This window comes from Globicephala melas, chromosome 1 (assembly GCF_963455315.2).
Source record: "Globicephala melas chromosome 1, mGloMel1.2, whole genome shotgun sequence".
NCBI classification, from domain to species: Eukaryota; Metazoa; Chordata; class Mammalia; order Artiodactyla; family Delphinidae; genus Globicephala; species Globicephala melas.
Genome location: NC_083314.1, coordinates 123,958,793 through 123,975,605, shown reverse-complemented (window position 1 = coordinate 123,975,605; position 16,813 = coordinate 123,958,793). Strand labels below are relative to the sequence as shown.

The window sequence follows — 16,813 nt, the reverse complement described above, 5'->3', positions numbered from 1 at the left end:
ATAAGCTCACAGTTGGGCGGAAACTAGCAAGGAAATTATTGATTACCTGTTGTGTGATAAAGATTACAAAAGATCTGTAGTATGGAATGGGAACATATAAAAAGGGCAACAAATAGTAAATAAAGGTATTGATTGAATGAATGAATTATATTCAAATATATAATACAAAAAATTCTACCATTCCTTGAGAAAGCATCCCTCAGCTCTTAGACAGTTGACAAATCCTCCTATAAGTACACAGAAAAGACTTCTGCATCCACTACTACACACTTACCTTTATTAAGTGCCTACTCTGTGGAATGCACTATGTTGCTTTTTGTGTTTTTCTCATTCAAGTCTCATAACAATGCTACATGACATGGACTATTATTTTTAATTAAATCCCAAAAATATATGTATTATTTCCAAATACAGAACAGAAAAATGGGGTAACAGAGAGATTATCTAATTTGTTATGGAAATCTACATCTGTCATACTTTTACCACTTCACTGTATCCCCCTTTGTTCTTTTTGAAGAATAATTAGAAACACCAATACGACTTGTTCATTAGTTATCTGCAAATTAACAAGAAAAGGGAGAACTGATACCATGGATTTAAATAGACAGCTATTATTTTACAGAACATAAGGAAAATGCTACTAGCATTTTTTAGCAGTCCAGCATAGAAGCACAATGAACAATTGCTGTTGTAAAATATTTAATTTTGGGAAATTTACCATAGACTAATAAAATTAGAGAATTTTAAAAAGAAACACTTAAAAACTTGCATATATAACTGATGAGTATTAAAGAGAAATTTTGAATGGCATTAGTTACATTGTATTAAGTGAGCAGTGTCATAATAAGTGAGACATTTATCTTTCTAGATTGAAAATACTATTGAAAATCGACTAAAATTTTACAAAGAATTTTTGTATCTTTTTATATTGTTCTTTATTTTTCAAATTCTACACCATGAATATGTATTAAATAGACTTAAAATGAATATATACCATTTCTGAATACTTTATGATCACAATTACTCAATTACATGCATCCTTTCTCTATTTCTCCTCTCTGCCCCCCATATATGTAAAGGCAAACACATTGAAAGTAAATACACAAAAATCTTACAATCTACTAGGAAGTTAATAAGAATGCTTAATTTCCCTTTTACAATTTATATTTTCTAAATTTTTATAAGAACATGAGTCACCAATATAATGGTGAAACTTTTATTTTGAAAAAAGAAATTGTTTTAACAAAATAAACAGGAAATATAATTAAATATATGAAAGCAGGCAAAGAAACTAATCAAAGAACACAGTGTCTTAATAAAAGTCAATAGCTGGGGCTGAAATTACTTTCTAAGGTTGCCAGAGAAACTGAGAATGGCTTACAAATTGCTGTACTCAGGATATGAAACAATACAAGCAATGCCTTTGCAGTATTTCCTGCAATAAATTAAATCACTTTTCATTGTTCCTTGGATATCTGGATATGTAAGGAACCTTTAGGTGAGCCAACTCAACATGATTTAGGTTAAATTATGATCGAGAAGAGAAACATTTTAATCACTCTTTATATTTTTAGAAGATTTACATACAAATCCATCTTGTGACATAGAGTACTTCTTCTTTTATAGTATTATTTCAAAGTGCTTTAACTAAAAATAATGGCCATAAATCAAAATGACCATAGAATGTGATCTGGCATTGGTTCACTTTGTCATTCCATTGGGAACTTTAAGGATTAAATTCTTTTTCACAATTGCAGCTTTTGTTTTAGTATCTTGAAATCCTTCACAAGCTTTTTGAAAGGCAATTATATCATTAACAATCTTTTCTTCACAGTGTCCTTTATATATTTCTTGAGCCCTAAGAAGAAAAAAGTAAGGTAACAGAATAAGATACTTTTAAATGACTAAAACCATAACAATCAATCTAATTGTTAATTAAATGTCTTCAAAATAGATATATACCAAATGGGAAAAAGATAGAACTCCATTTATTGCTTAAAATATCATTATATCATTAAATAATATTCATCTTGGGCTAATATTTCTAAGTTTTCTATTAGCTATAACTGAGAATTTTTACAAACGCTGGCTTAGATTCCCAAAGAGGCATCTAACCAAACTATGCCATGACTTGCAGAACTTTTACTTAAGCCTCACTAAATCCAAGGTCTTTCTAGGACTCTACTATGGACTGAATTATGACTTCCACAAATTCAAATGTTGAAATCCTAACCCACAGTATCTTAGAATGTGACTGTATTTGGAGAAAGGCCTTTTAGAGGTGTCCTTATGAGAAGATGAAGGAACACCAAGGATGTGTATACACAGAACAAAGGCCATGTGAGGACACAGTGAGAAGGCAGGCATCTTCAAACCAAGGAAAAGAGGCCTCAGGAGAAACCAAACCTGACAACACCTCCATCTTGGACTTCTAGTCTCCAGAACTTGAGAAGACAAATTTCTGTTGCTTAGGTTACCCAGTCTGTGGTATTTTATTATGGTATACCTAGCAGACTCTTATTATGTTAGAGAAAGGTGAACCAGGTTACTCTGGCAAACCTGAGAAATGTCATGGGCCTTAGGAAAATTCATTCATTCATCCTCATTCATTCAAGAGTTATGTATTATAGTGCTTGGCACTATCCCTAGATCCTGGAAACATAAAGATAAATAAGACATGATATAATTTTGAGAAGCTTATAAAAAGTAAAGAGAAATAAAGGTATATGAACATATAAATGAAATACATATATTTATTTGTATTTAAGTATACTCAGAAATGTGGACTTAGGGAGTGGAAGAGAGGCCTAAGTCTAGAAAGTCTGCAACTTATTGACTATGTGATTTTGGACAAGTTACTTAAGTTCTCTCTATCTCATTTTCTTCATCTTTAAAAAGGGAATAATTCAACTCATGGGGTTTAGTAAAGGACTAAATGAGTTAATACATTTAAAATCCTTAGAGGAGTACCTAACATTTAATAATTTAGTTTGTTGTATGGATAACAGTGGCATTCATCAGGATAGGGAACTTAAGAGCAGCCAGATGGGAAGAAAGATTAGAATTCTATTTTGGTAATACTGAGTTTAAAGAGCCTGGCTATCTATATGGAAATGCCTAGGGAGTTGAATACAAAGAAACCATGGCTTATGGTTAGGAGTACACATAGTGAAACCATTCTGCTTGGATTTGAAATACAGATCTGCAATTTACTGATTGATTTTTGGACAAGTTATTTAAGCTCTACATGCATCATTTCTTCACCTTTAAGAAGGGACAATCCAACTCATAGGGCTTAGTAGGGAGTAAATGAGCTAATACATTTAAAATCCTTAGAGGAAGGCTGGTATTTAATAATCACTCAATGAAAATTAGCTACAACTCGTTTGAAATAGGAGCTCTGGAGAGTAGTCATGTGTGGACATGCAACAGAGTAGAAGTCACAGAAAAATAGACCTTGCACATGTAATTAATTAATGGTACTAATTCAGTCTAAGACATTTATTGAAATAGCTCTCCTACAGATAACAATTATAAACTTGGACAAAATTTAAAAAACAAACTATTTAAAAGAATTGAAGAGTGAAAAACATAATAATCTATTATATCAATGTTTATATATACCAGAATCGAACCACTGGAAAATGAAATTAAGAAATTCCATTTACTATACCATCAAAAAATAAATACTTTGACATAAGTTTAATAAAAAGCATGCAAGGCCTATACCTGAATATGATAAAATATTGCTGAAAAAAGTTAAAGAAAATTTAAATTAATGGAGAGTTATATCGTGTTCAAGGATTGGAAGACAATATTACTAAGATGTCAGTTCTCCCCAAATTAATATGTGAAGAGATTTTTGGGTAGAAATTAACATTTAAATTTATTTTAAATATATATGTGATTAAATTTAGATTACCATTTATTTTAAATGTATTAACTTTAGGTAATTTGAATGTTTTAAAAGCTAATTGTACATGGAAATGCAAAGGTCCTGGAATAACAAAGCAATTGTAAGAAAGGAGAAAAAAAGAGTCTGTATTTTCCTATTGCTATAAAACAAACTATTATAAAATGTATTGGCTTACAACAACCACCATGTATTATCTCATAATTTCCATGGGTCAGAAGTCCAGGAACAGCATGGCTCAGCTGGATTTTCTACTTGGGTTCTTACAAGACTGAAATCAAGGTGTCAGCCAGGGCCACGGTTCTCATCCAGGTCTTGAGGTCCTCTTTCCAAGATTGCTGGTTGTTGTCAGAATTCATTTCCTTCTCACTTTTTCTACATGGCTCCCTTCATCTTTAGGTCAGCCGTGTCATGTCAAGTCTTTCTCCTACTTTGACTCCCTCTGACTTTCTCTCCTGCCTGTGCATTTCAAGGCTCATGCAATATGCTGCCCCCATCTGAATAATCCAGAATAATCTTCCTATTTTAAGGTCAACCCTCAATTACATGTGCAGAGTCCCTTTGCCATGTAAGGTAGCATATCCATGAGTGTAGTATTGATGGGGACAAGGGTAGGCTTCCTGAAGATATGCCACTCTGGAATGCGAATTATTTTGAGCTAAAAACAATCCAGGCCCCAAAGAACCTTTGAACTTCCCCCTTACTGCCTAAATGAAATTAAAATAGGGGGCCTGTGTCAGGAAGAAGCTGTCACCATAGTTACTATAGTAAAGTATTAGGCATTGTAGACAGGGAGGAACCTAGCAAAGCCCATTTGATCAAAGTGCCTTATTGTCTTAGGATGGCCCAGCAAACATGTTTTTACCAAACATTAACTATTGTTGTTCTTCCTGTGAATAACCTTACTTCCCCTTGAAGCCTCAGACCCTCACCTTCTTCTCCTTAGTCCAGAGTATATATATACCTTACCTTGCCTTGCTGACTTTGGAATACTTCATACTTACATGGATTCCCTTTGCACATGTAATACATTTGATTTTCTCCTGTTAATCTGCCTTATGCTATTTTACTTGCCAGTCAAAGGAACTAATAGGGGAAAGAGGGGAAATTTCCCCTCCCCCACCATCTCTTATCCTATTTTTAGTCCTAGGGATCAGGGCATGGTATCTTCTTGGGGGCCATAATTCTGCCTAGCACAGAGGTCTTGCATTACCCACTTCCAGGCTTACTAAGAGCAAAAACAGAGGGATTATTAGCTCTTAACAGGAAAATGGGAAACTAATCCTGAGACAGTAGAAAAGGAAATGAGGATAAATATAGGATATGTAGAATTTTATAGATAGGGAATTGGAAAATTGAACAAATTCAAGCTTGAAGGCCTAAAATTCCTTTGGGACAGAGTGACTTGTTGAGAAGGAAAGGTCAGAGGTTGTATGTGCATAGGAAGCTCTATAGTTGATGAGGTTTAAAATCACTTTTGTAGGTAATGGGAGAAAGAGCAAGCACCTGAGGGAGCAGCTAAAGTTGGAGGCCATAGAATTGATATCAGCATAAATCTACAAGTCACTGATGCCTTCTAGCCATTTTTACCTGAATACAAAAAATGAAGATAGATAATTGGATTGTTCCAAGGTAGGGGCTGAGGTGGTTAGTATGGTGGAGGCAATGAAAGAAAAAGACATCAGCGACACTGGGTGAAATGGAAAAAAGAATAATCGAATTAAAGAACCCTGGAAACTACACTAGAAAGTCTATAAGAAAGGTTACTTGAGGGATGAGTGCCACAATATATTTGAAGAATACATGTGGTGAAAGTAAAGGAAAAAAAGAGTTGAAAAGATAAAGATTTTAGCCATAAGTAAATATATGAGTTTAAAATTTAAGAGGTGGTGCAGTTCCAAGTGATGAGCTGGCATTTATATGTCTATGGAAATGAGTTTAAAGGGTTCTGGGATCCAAAAATGTTTAGGTTAGGCAATTGGGAGGGTTGTTCTTCTGAATTTGGAAGTTAACAGTGATAACGGCAGAAGCTGGATAAAGAAAAGCTTTATATATCAGGATATAAGGACCACAGGGAATGAAGAGGGTAGTCAAGAAGGTCAATTGATGACAAAAATAAGGACAAGAAGAAGATGATGTAATTGGATAACTGACTTAGGTGCCAGATCTTCCAAGTTAAATGATACTCTACTTCAAAATGTACACGATGCTGTTCTGCCCTGAGCAGTGTCATCACTTTTTTCAAGTAGGGACAAGAATATTTGGGGAAACTTATGACCAGCTTTTACCTGATATAGAAATTCTTTCATTTTAAAGTCTCTTTTTAATTCATTCTTAAACACTCCTATGGGTATTTTATCAATTTCCTAAACTAGAGCTTTATGGTTCCCCTTTCTTCATTCATTTTTCCTCATTCCAGAGCAGGATCAGGAAGTTATATTCTCAGTAATGACTTCACTAGTTATTGAGATTCACCAGAATGCTTTTAGGTGAAGTGTTTGATACGTTAATGAAGAATCAAATGGCAGAAAAAGAACTGAGAAACTTCTGAAGTCTCTAGACAGATTTTACTTTTTTGAGTCACAGCTCTTTTCTGCACATTGATAATCTTTATTTGAAAACATTTATAATAAAACTCAGTAATGCCTTTTAGGATACATTATTGACATAACCAGAACATTGCCTTATTCCTGTGTACTCTCAAGGATAATATCTGTGCAGCAGCTTACAAGAGAAGATAATTCAGTTAATACACATTAGGAAGCTCACTTGACTGTGTATCCTCTACAGATTAATGATGGCCAGACATTCAATTTGCTGTAATAAAACTAAGCTGCTTAAAAATTTTCTTTAACATTGATTTGTGCTAGACTTACATTTTGATATACCAGACTAGCTTTCATTCTCTTTTCCAAAATATATATTTTCTATTACATTATAAAAAAATTATTTCCAAAATCTTTCCCTCTCTCTCTCTCTCTCTCTCTCTCTCTCTCTCTCACACACACACACACACACACACACACACACAAAGTATACATTAAGGAAAATGTTTTTAAATTTTGGAGGAGAAAAATATATTTTTCATACTTAAAAAGATATTATATAAAGTACCTCAGTAAATAGTTTTAAATTTGCTTATCGCTAGGAAAAGACAAATGCTTTCTTCCTATTTTACACTCCTTTCTAGTACAGACTACTTTTTTTAAACAATAGCATTTTAAAATGTAAATGAAATAAACAGTTATAATGATCTTTAAGTATTTCTAGATAAGCCTTAAACATACGTATTCACAGTTTGGTCACTTAATATATAACCAGGATAAAACTGGCTGATAAGCTTCAATCTAATATCAGAAGAAAAAAAAAAAAGAAAAAAAAAAACTATGTGAAAGACACACAAGGGTAAAAAAGGGTAAAATAAAATTACTGGGGGTCCTGTCTGGTGTACCCTTTAGAATTATCTGTGTCTTTTCATCTCTTTGAGCTATTTTACAACTCTATAAGCTGAGGAAGAGGATGACCAAACCTCTAGAAACTTGATGGAGAAGACAGGTGACAGATCTCTATGACAACCTTACCCTTGTTTACTGTGTTTTTCCTGGTAACCTCTCATAATTGGTTCTCCGTCCTCAACACCTCCTTTTGTCTTTAGCTGAAGATGGTATTTAAGGTGATGGCTTCAGCTACTTGGGGGAGTTACTCAGTTTTCCTGGGTCTCTCCCACGTGTAGATGTTATTAAACTTTTGTTTGATTTTCTCCTGTTAATCTGTCTCACATCCATTTAGTTCTTAAACCAGCCAGGAGAATCTAGAAGGCAGAGGAAAATTTTTTCCTCCCCAGCAACGTAAAAGCTTCTATTATATCAAAACTGTACTTACCTAATTTCCTTCATTTGTTTAAGTAAATCCTTTTGATATTTTTCAGTTGCCAGTTTTTGCTGAACAATTAGGCTCTTCTCTTTTAAGACAGCCTGCTTCTTCTTCAATCTGTCAATTTTAGTCATTGCTTTGGTCAAAAGAGTGCGCTCATTATTTAAGTTTTGAATTAATAAACGGTCTTTAGCCTTTTGTTGTTTTTCTTCCAGAAACAGGACTCTCCTCTCTTTTACTTTCTCAAGGTAGTTGGCTCTGTCCTGCCGAAGTCGTTGTAAACCATTCTGAATGGTCTTATTATCTCTTGCAGTTAGTTTATGCGTAGCATGTATTTTCTTATTTAAATTTTCTTGAATAGTTATTCTAACTCGTTCTTTGGCCACTTGTGCCACGCTTACAGCTGTTACTTTATTTTTATAGCTTGCCTGCTTCTTTTGTTCTGAGCAATATTTATCAATATCATAAAGTGCTTGGAGTTTCATACCAGTTCTTTGTGTTGTAAGAAACTCTCTTCTTACACTCTTCTCCAACAGCATGTCTTTTATTTTAATTACTGGTTTTTGATGAGTGGTAGAAAGTGGCTCGGTATACATAGGAAAATAATCTTGTTCTTTTGCTTTCAATAATGCAGTATACCTCAGTGAATCTGAAGTATGTACTGGTAGTTTGAACACTGATATCCTAAAATCGACAACCAATTCTTCATCCTTAATTTTATCTTCAGACTCTTTCTGACCTACATCACACAGCAGACAAATATAATCCATTATACAAGTGTTAAGCACAGTTTATTTTCTGTCCCAATTGTTTTGAAAGCCACATTAATAAAATTGACAAGAACCAGTTATTTACTTTATTAAGGGGCATTTTTCCCAACTGATATTCCTTTTCAATTTGTGATTTAATCGTGATTTTTGGAGAGAAAAATCACTATTGGAATATTTTAACAAAGAAATGCACTGATTCCTATATTTCCTTTATTATCTCTCACAATTATTTAACTTGCACTGACTCAATAGCAGCATTTTACCTTATACTTATTACTTAATCATACGTATTATTTTTACATATAGTTATTATTATCTCATATTTGCAAAGGACTTTGTAATTCATTTTACCTTATTTTTCTTAACTCTGGTGGAAACTAATAGCTGCCTTAAAAATTGCTTTTCCCTTCATTGGATACTCAAAGAAATGAAATCTCTCAGCCTCCTTTGCTATTATGTGTGGCTGTGAGACTAAGTCTTCTCTAGGACATTGTCAGCAAAAGTTATATGTGTCATTTCTGGTCCAAGGCTATTAAGAAACAAATGTGCTTCCTCTATATTTTCTTTCTTCTTCTGATCCACTGCACAGAGATTAGGATAAAGTGCTAGAAGATGGTAGATCTACAAGGTAGAAGGACTCTGGCTCCCTGAATCCCTGCTTGAAAAAGTACTCGCTGACCAGGATTATCCAACTTGGACTCTTATGGAAGCCAGAAATAAAAGGTAATTATATTTGATCAATATATGTTTCTGGGTTTATTTGTTATCAGAGCCAAGCTATCCAATATAAAAACCTGAATCACATTGTTGTTCATTATTTATTTTCTGACAAACCAGTTGATGAATTTAGGACCAGGTGGCAAATACAGGTAAAAAAAGAATGCTTATTAATCTTCAGAAAATATGTTTCCCGTGTTTGACTGATTCCCTCTCTCTATTGAAATTGAATCTCTGCTAACTCTAGTCTATGAGGGTTTCATCTTTTCTAATCTTTTAATCTTCTATTAGAAGACTCTCTTAAAGTTTTTATATGTCATAATGCCAAATCTGATGGTGGAACATTTATGGAAGTCAAGGTGACCATGAAGAAGGGCAGAACATGTGGGCTAGTCAGGCAGTAGGAAAGAAGTGAACAGGTAGGATTTTCACTTGAGGCCACAGGAATATTAACAGTAGAAAAGGAAGCAGAGCCTAGAGCAAAGTAGAAAAACAAGGCTAGCAAGTGAAAGCCGAAGTGTCCAAATATAAAGCATTAAGAGTTTGAGTCCAAAGCAAGGCACTAGAGACTCAGAGGAATGAAAGCCAGAATTTCAAGTCTAGAGTAAACAGGGTGTGGTCTGGAACAACTACCTAGAAAAGGTACTCTTATGGGTAAATTTAATTTTATGTGTAAACCTTGACATGGGAAACCTGGTCAAGAAGAAAAGATCAGGGATAGAAAACACAACACTAAAATGTTCCTGAAGGTTCTGGTTTGTGTGGAGTGAGGGAGTTTTCTCATACCACCAAAGGATGCTCTGACACAAGCTGGGTGTCCTACAATTCAACTTAATTCTGATACTACCTACCTGGACATAGGATCAGATTCCACAGGTTAAGAGCTCAGTCCTACCATCCTGCCCTCCCCCCTCTCTCTTTGGATGCTAATTGCAAGTCTAAGATAGGAGGGAAGGGGGCAGGGCACAACCTTTAAAAGAATGCCACAGTACATGAGGATACACAAAAACTGGTTAGAACCTACTAGGCCCAAGATGGCTTAAGACTGGACTTCCAGGGGTTTCCCTGGTGGTGCAGTGGTTGAGAGTCCGCCTGCCGATGCAGGGGACACGGGTTCGTGCCCTAGGTCTGGGAGGATCCCACATGCCGCAGAGCGGCTGGGCCCGTGAGCCATGGCCGCTGAGGCTGCGTGTCCGGAGCCTGTGCTCCGCAGCGGGAGAGGCCACAGCAGTGAGAGGCCCGCGTACCGCAAAAAAAAAAAAAAAAAAAAAGCAGTATATCTTGAGCCTCATTATACGCTCACTGTAATACATCAGCATGCTAAATGACACTCCCACAGGTGCCATGACAGTTCCTAGGCTAACCATAAAAGGCCAAAAAGTGGGCAGTGGCCTAATTCTTGGAAATCGCTGCCCCTTCCCCAAATAGTTGGAATAATCCTCCCACTTGTTAGCCTATGATATTACCCAGCCCATAAAGCTAACAACCCTATATCCTGGGGCCTCTTGCCTTCTGAGACAGCCCACACTCTGTCTATGGAGTGTATCTCTCTCTGAATAATTCTGCTTTCACTCTATTTCTGCTCGCTCTTGAATGCTTTCCTGTGCAAATCCAAGGAACCTCACTTGGCGGTCTGTCCCAAGGACTTGCCCAAGACCTGGGATGTGACCATTCTCTTGCACCCCATTTCCTGCAACAAGTCCATCTTATCATGTGTGCTTCTGACCAACCAGCTATAGATTGGAGGTTCCAACAACCCTCTCCTTGGTATCAATTAATTTGCTAGAGCAGCTCACAGAACTCAGACAAACATTTAAGTTTGTAAATTACTGGTTTGTTATAAAAGGATATAACTCAGGAACAACCAGAGGGAAGAGATGCATAGGGCAAAGGACTGGAAAAGGGTGAGAAGCTTCCATGCTCTCTCTCTAAGCACATCACTCCCCCTGAATCTCCATGTGTTCACCAATCTGGAAGCTCTCTGCACCCAGTCCTTTTGGAGTTTTATGGAGGCTTCATTACGCAGGTGTGATTGATCAAATCACTGGCCTTTGAAAACTGAACTCAATCCAGCTACTCTTCCCTCCCCAGAGGTCAGGTTTGGGATTGAAAGTTCTAACCCTCTAATCATGTGGTTGATTCCCCTGGAAACCAGCCCTCATCCTTAGATGAGTTCCAAAAGTCACCTCACTAACATAACAAAAGACGTCTTTGTTGCTCTGCTCTCATCACTTAGGAAGCGTCAGGAGCTCTATGCCAGAACTGGGGACAAGGACCAAATATATCTTTCTTGTTATAAATCACAACATCACAGTTACCAATACATATATGTTTGTCCCTTAATAGTTTAATGTAAGTAAGTCTTGCCTCCTTGGTGAAACTGGAGGCTCTTTAAAGATAGAAGCTGTACTTCATTGTGTATACTAACTATAATTACTTTTTGGCTGATGATTGACATTTTTCTCAGTGGTTGCTTGAACATAATCCCATTAGCACTTTTAAAAACCTCCCAGTTTCCTTCTCTGCTTCAAGATATCACTCACTGCTATACAATTCATCTTTTAAAACTAGGACTCTAATCATGTCATGCCTTCCACCCAGACGAAGGAAAACAAAACCTTCATGGTCCTTTACAGTTAAGCTTAGGATCCTATATTATAGGAGAAGAGCTCCATTTTTCCCCCCCTATACATCTGCCACATCTTTCCATCTTTGGGCTTTTGCTTATGTTATTTAATGTTTTGTCCAGTATGTTGTTTTCCCTATTTACGTAAGTTCACATTCTATGCATTTTTCAAGGTCTCTTCACATGTCACTTTTCTTTATTCTTTAAATAAGAGTGGATAGTTTTTAAATTCTCATATCACTTCCTTCCTTATTGAATTTACCACACATTTCATTGATATTAAAGCTCTATGTAGTAATTCTTTGCCATAGTAGCAAGCTAGATATAATTTCCTTAGTGGTAGGGACTGTACTTTTTTTTTTTCATCCTCCATTCTTAGTATTTTGCAGAGAGTAGGGTTTTCTTTTTAGGGGGGTAGTGGGCTTAACTAAATAGTAAATGCCAATAAATATATTTGTTGGATGGATGAGTAGATGAATGAACGAGTGAATCTGTTGCTCAAGATCAATGTCCTTTGCATAGTGGTGAAAGCCTAAAATCTGGAGACAATTTGGCTGGATTTGAATCTAGTTCTACTATTTACTAAGTGTAGGCAAGTTATTCGATTCTCTGGGCTTCAGTCTGATAACTGTGGATGATAATACCCAATTTATAGGGTTCTAACAGGATTAAGTGAATTAATAAAATGAAAAAAGCCTGATAAAGTATAATATATAATTATTAGAGCAGGGCCTGACAAAGAGTAAGAACAATATGTTATTGTTTTTTTCATTATATTTGATATGGAAAACAAGGAGTTTATCTTATCTCTTTAATTCCATCAATGGCATAGTGTTCAAATAGCCACATAATTTAGTAATGACTGGGGAAAATACAGCAAAGCATTTTATCACACCCCTCAACATCCACTGGACAGTTAACACAGAACATACAGGAAAGGCTTCTTTGTATGTATATTTTGTTTCAGGACTTTATAATTCATCTCATTCATTACAGTAAAAACAGAAGTCAAGTGATGGAAATGTTCTCATATTTCCATAACCAAATTTATAAACTTGTCTGTATATTCATGCATCTTCTTCTACCCTGATACAATGAAGGAAGCATCCCTTCTTTCAGCAGAGGCCAAATTCTTTACATGTGCTTTGGTCCCATCCCCCTTTAGCTTCACTTCTGCAATTATCCTAACTCTCTCCTTTATCATCCCCTCACTACTGGATCATTCACAGCCATGTTTAAACTACCATAATCACCTCTACCACCACCAATGCAAGAACAACAAGACTCCCTTGACCCTCATTGCCCTCTAGCTACTATTCCATTTTTCCTGTTTGATTTCAGAGTGAAAACTACCATGAGAGTTGTCTCCCTGTACTATGCCCTTTTATTCACCTTTTATTAATTTTTCAATTTATCAATTTTTTATTTATATATGGATTTCAACTCTACTGTACTCACCCACCTGTTGAAACTCTCCCTAACAAAAGCTTCTATGGTGATAAATACAAGGGACACATTTTTTCTGTTCTAATCTTTCTTGAACTCTCCATGGCATTTAACACAGCTGATCATTTCTCCTCCTTCAAATCTTTTTTTTCCATATTTTCTGATTTCCAGATTCTCTAAAGCTCTCCTGATATCCTGAAGATATCTCTTTTTTTTTTCCCTATGTTGTTTAAAACTCTCCTGATTTTTCTTCCAGCTTTCTGATGACTTCTTCTTAGTTTTGTTTTCAGACTCTTTCTTTTCACCAAATTTCTGGAGTTGTTGAGGACTTGATACTAGGTCCCCTTCCCATCTCTATTTTCTCTTCTGAAGTGAATCACGTTCATGGCTTTAAATATCAATCTCTATGCTGATAACTTTCAAATTTATCATTTCCACTTGGAAGTCTTATAGGTATTTTTCAAACTTGGCACATTCAAAACACATTCAAAAGATCTCAGTTGCTACCAATAATTAATTCCCTCTAAAATCAGCCCTTTATCTCAACAAATAACACCTAATAGTTTATTCATATTATCGATCAGTCTTGTAGAGTTTACCTCAAAAACATAGCCAGATTAACTGATTCTGTTCTTCCATTTCCTTGCTATCACCCTAATTCAGGTTTCTATCAACTCTTACTTTGACTATTTGCAATGTCTTCTTAAGTAGTCTCTGCGTTTCCCAACACACAATTTCCCACACAGTGATGAAGCCATAATAATCTCTTGAAATTGTGTCTTTAAAGATCTATGGCTTCCATATGCCTTCATGATAAAATTCAAATTACTTGTCATGGCCTATAAAGCCTTGCATGCTTTTATACTTGTTTACTTACCTAATATAATCTTCCAACTACAATTTATCATTTTCTTTAATATTGATTACCTCATAAGAAACATATTACTGATCACCAATCATAACAATACAGTTAATATTTACTGAATGGTTGCTACACGTCAAATTGTTCTGAGTCCTTTAAACAAATTATCTCATTTAGTCCTCTTACCAATCTTATGAGGTAAGTACTGTACTGTTTTTATCCCCATTTTCAGATAAAGGAACTGAGGCTTAAAGAAGTAGTCAACTGTTGAAGTAAGATCCTAACATCTACCTAACATCTGGCAAAAAACAAAACAAAACAAAACAATCCTGAGGACTCTGGAGAATGTTCAAAAGCAAGTAGTTTTTAAGAGTGTGTTTAAAAAAAGTCAACATTCTTATAACAGAATCCAGAGGATTATGTAACATTTGCAATGCCAACAATATAACCCAAAATACATACTATTAATGAAAATTTTTTCATGAAAGATAGCACTTCATATAAAATACACAACTCATGCAACCACACCTGCCATTTAGGCTCCTCCTTTCTGTAGTCTCTGTGAAGTGGTACAATATTAAGTAGATTGTGCTAAATTAAGGATTTATATTATAATCCCTAGAGAAAATAAATACATAAGGTGAAGAGGTTCAATGAAAAATCCAACAGATAAATTAAAATGGATTATAAAATGTATTTGAATAATCAAAAAAACAGGAAAAAAAGAAACAGAGAAACAAAAACTGAAGACATATACAAACCAGAGCAGAAAACAAGTAAAATGGTCCTGATCTAATAAGATTAATGTCCTTAAAAGAAGAGATACCAGACAGCTTACTTTCTCCACCTCTCCATGCACACAGACTAAAATGGCCACATAAGCACACAGCAAGATGTCTGGCGTGTACAAGCCAGAATGAGAGGCCTCCCTAAAAATGACCATGCTAGCACCCTGATCTTGGATTTCCAGCCTCCGGAACTGTGAGAAGATAAATTTCTGTTGTTTAAGCTCCCCATTCTGTAGCATTTTATTATTGAAGCACGAGAAGACCAATACAAAAGGAGTACTCTCTCTTCTGAATTTCTAAGCACAGTTCCCCAGCTGGTGTGATGTGGCAGACTAGTGAGCTGTTAATGAATAACGGAGTGCCCAGAGACACTGATCACCCTTGTGGAGAGTGGAGTTACTACAGCCTCTAGGCACCCCTTTGCCATAAATTTTATCTAGAGCCTTTGGAGTCAAGTGTGATCTGACACTACTCTACAGTCATGGCAATAGAATGGGGCTCAGGAGGCTTTCTATCACTTGAAAATGTACTTGAGCAGTGAGTTACTGTGTGTGGTGCTATTTACTATTGACAAGAGACTCATGAAATAGGTGCATAATATGGCACATAGCCCAAGGTGCGGCTGATCTGGGGTAGTGGCTCTCAAATCCAGACTATAGTCATCCCTCCGTATCCACAATGGGTTGATGCTCATGTCCCTTACGTAAAATGGTGTAGTATTTGCATATAACCTATGCACGTACTCCTGAATCATCCATAGATTACTTAAAATACCTAACACAAGGTAAATGCTATGTAAATAGTTGCCTGTGAGTAGCAAATTCAAATTTTGTTTTTTCAAACTTTCTGGAAATTTTTTTCTGAATATCTTAGATCGAGTTGGTTAAATCTGTAGATGTGGAACTGTCAGATATGGAGGGCTGACTATACACGTATATCAGATACTTCAATCCATTTTTGGTTGATAAACATTTTTAATGACATACTTCCTAGAAGCAGAATGGCTTTTCTTCTGTAAATTAGAGTTTCATCATAATTTTGAAATATAGGATGATATAAAAATTCAATTAGATTTGAAGTCCATTCACATTTTCACACACATACAATCAAGTTTATACTTGTCAATGAAAGAAATGGGAAAATAAATTCTTGCACAGAATCTTTCAACTATTGGAAATGTCTGAAAGTAAAGTAAAAAGTTTTATATTTTTATCAGTTATTCAGCCTAAATTACTTGTTATTGGAGACGATGAAGACTTAAAAATGATTATAATTAAAACTTGGTATATTAAATACCTATTGCTACTTAACGAATTACTCTAAAACATAAAGGCTTTAAAACAATAAACTTTTATTATTTCAGTTTCTTTAGGGTAAAAATGCAAGAGTAGTCTAGCTGGGTGGCTGAGGCTCAGAGTTTCCCAATGATATTATAATTAAGATGTCAGCCAGGGTTGCAGGCATCCAAAGGCTTGACTGCAGTTGGAGGATTCCATTCCAAGTCTGCTCGTTCACCTGACTATTGACGAAGGTCTAAGTTTCTTACTGGCTGTTGGTTGAAGCCCTCAGTTCCTTGCTGTGGGTCTTTCAAAATAACTACTTGGTATACATATGTGTTCTTCTGACATGGCAGCTGACTTTCCCCCGATCAAGTGATCTAACAGAGAGCCCAGAGCAGGACAAAATATCTTCTGTGATGAGTCTTATGAGTCACATATCATCTCTTTTGCCATATTCTATTCTTTATATTTAAGTCCCTAAGTCCACCCCACAAGGGGAGGAGAATTAGGCTCCACTTTTTGAAGGGAAGAGTATCAG

The 16,813-nt window shown here is 35.6% G+C and overlaps 1 protein-coding gene across 1 annotated transcript in view; it reads right to left on the bottom strand.

The window, feature by feature from the left end:
* Window positions 1–732: 732 nt before the first annotated feature.
* The window catches only part of LRRIQ3 (leucine rich repeats and IQ motif containing 3), a 235,164-nt gene continuing 219,083 nt past the window's right edge, over window positions 733–16,813 (bottom strand). Inside the window, exons 8-9 of the mRNA XM_030865955.2 lie at window positions 7,796–8,525; window positions 733–1,858 (exon numbers count right to left, since the gene is read on the bottom strand). Of these exons, the coding sequence (XP_030721815.1) occupies window positions 1,702–1,858; window positions 7,796–8,525 (887 nt within the window). The 3' untranslated portion in view covers window positions 733–1,701. The remainder of the gene's footprint in view (window positions 1,859–7,795; window positions 8,526–16,813) is intronic.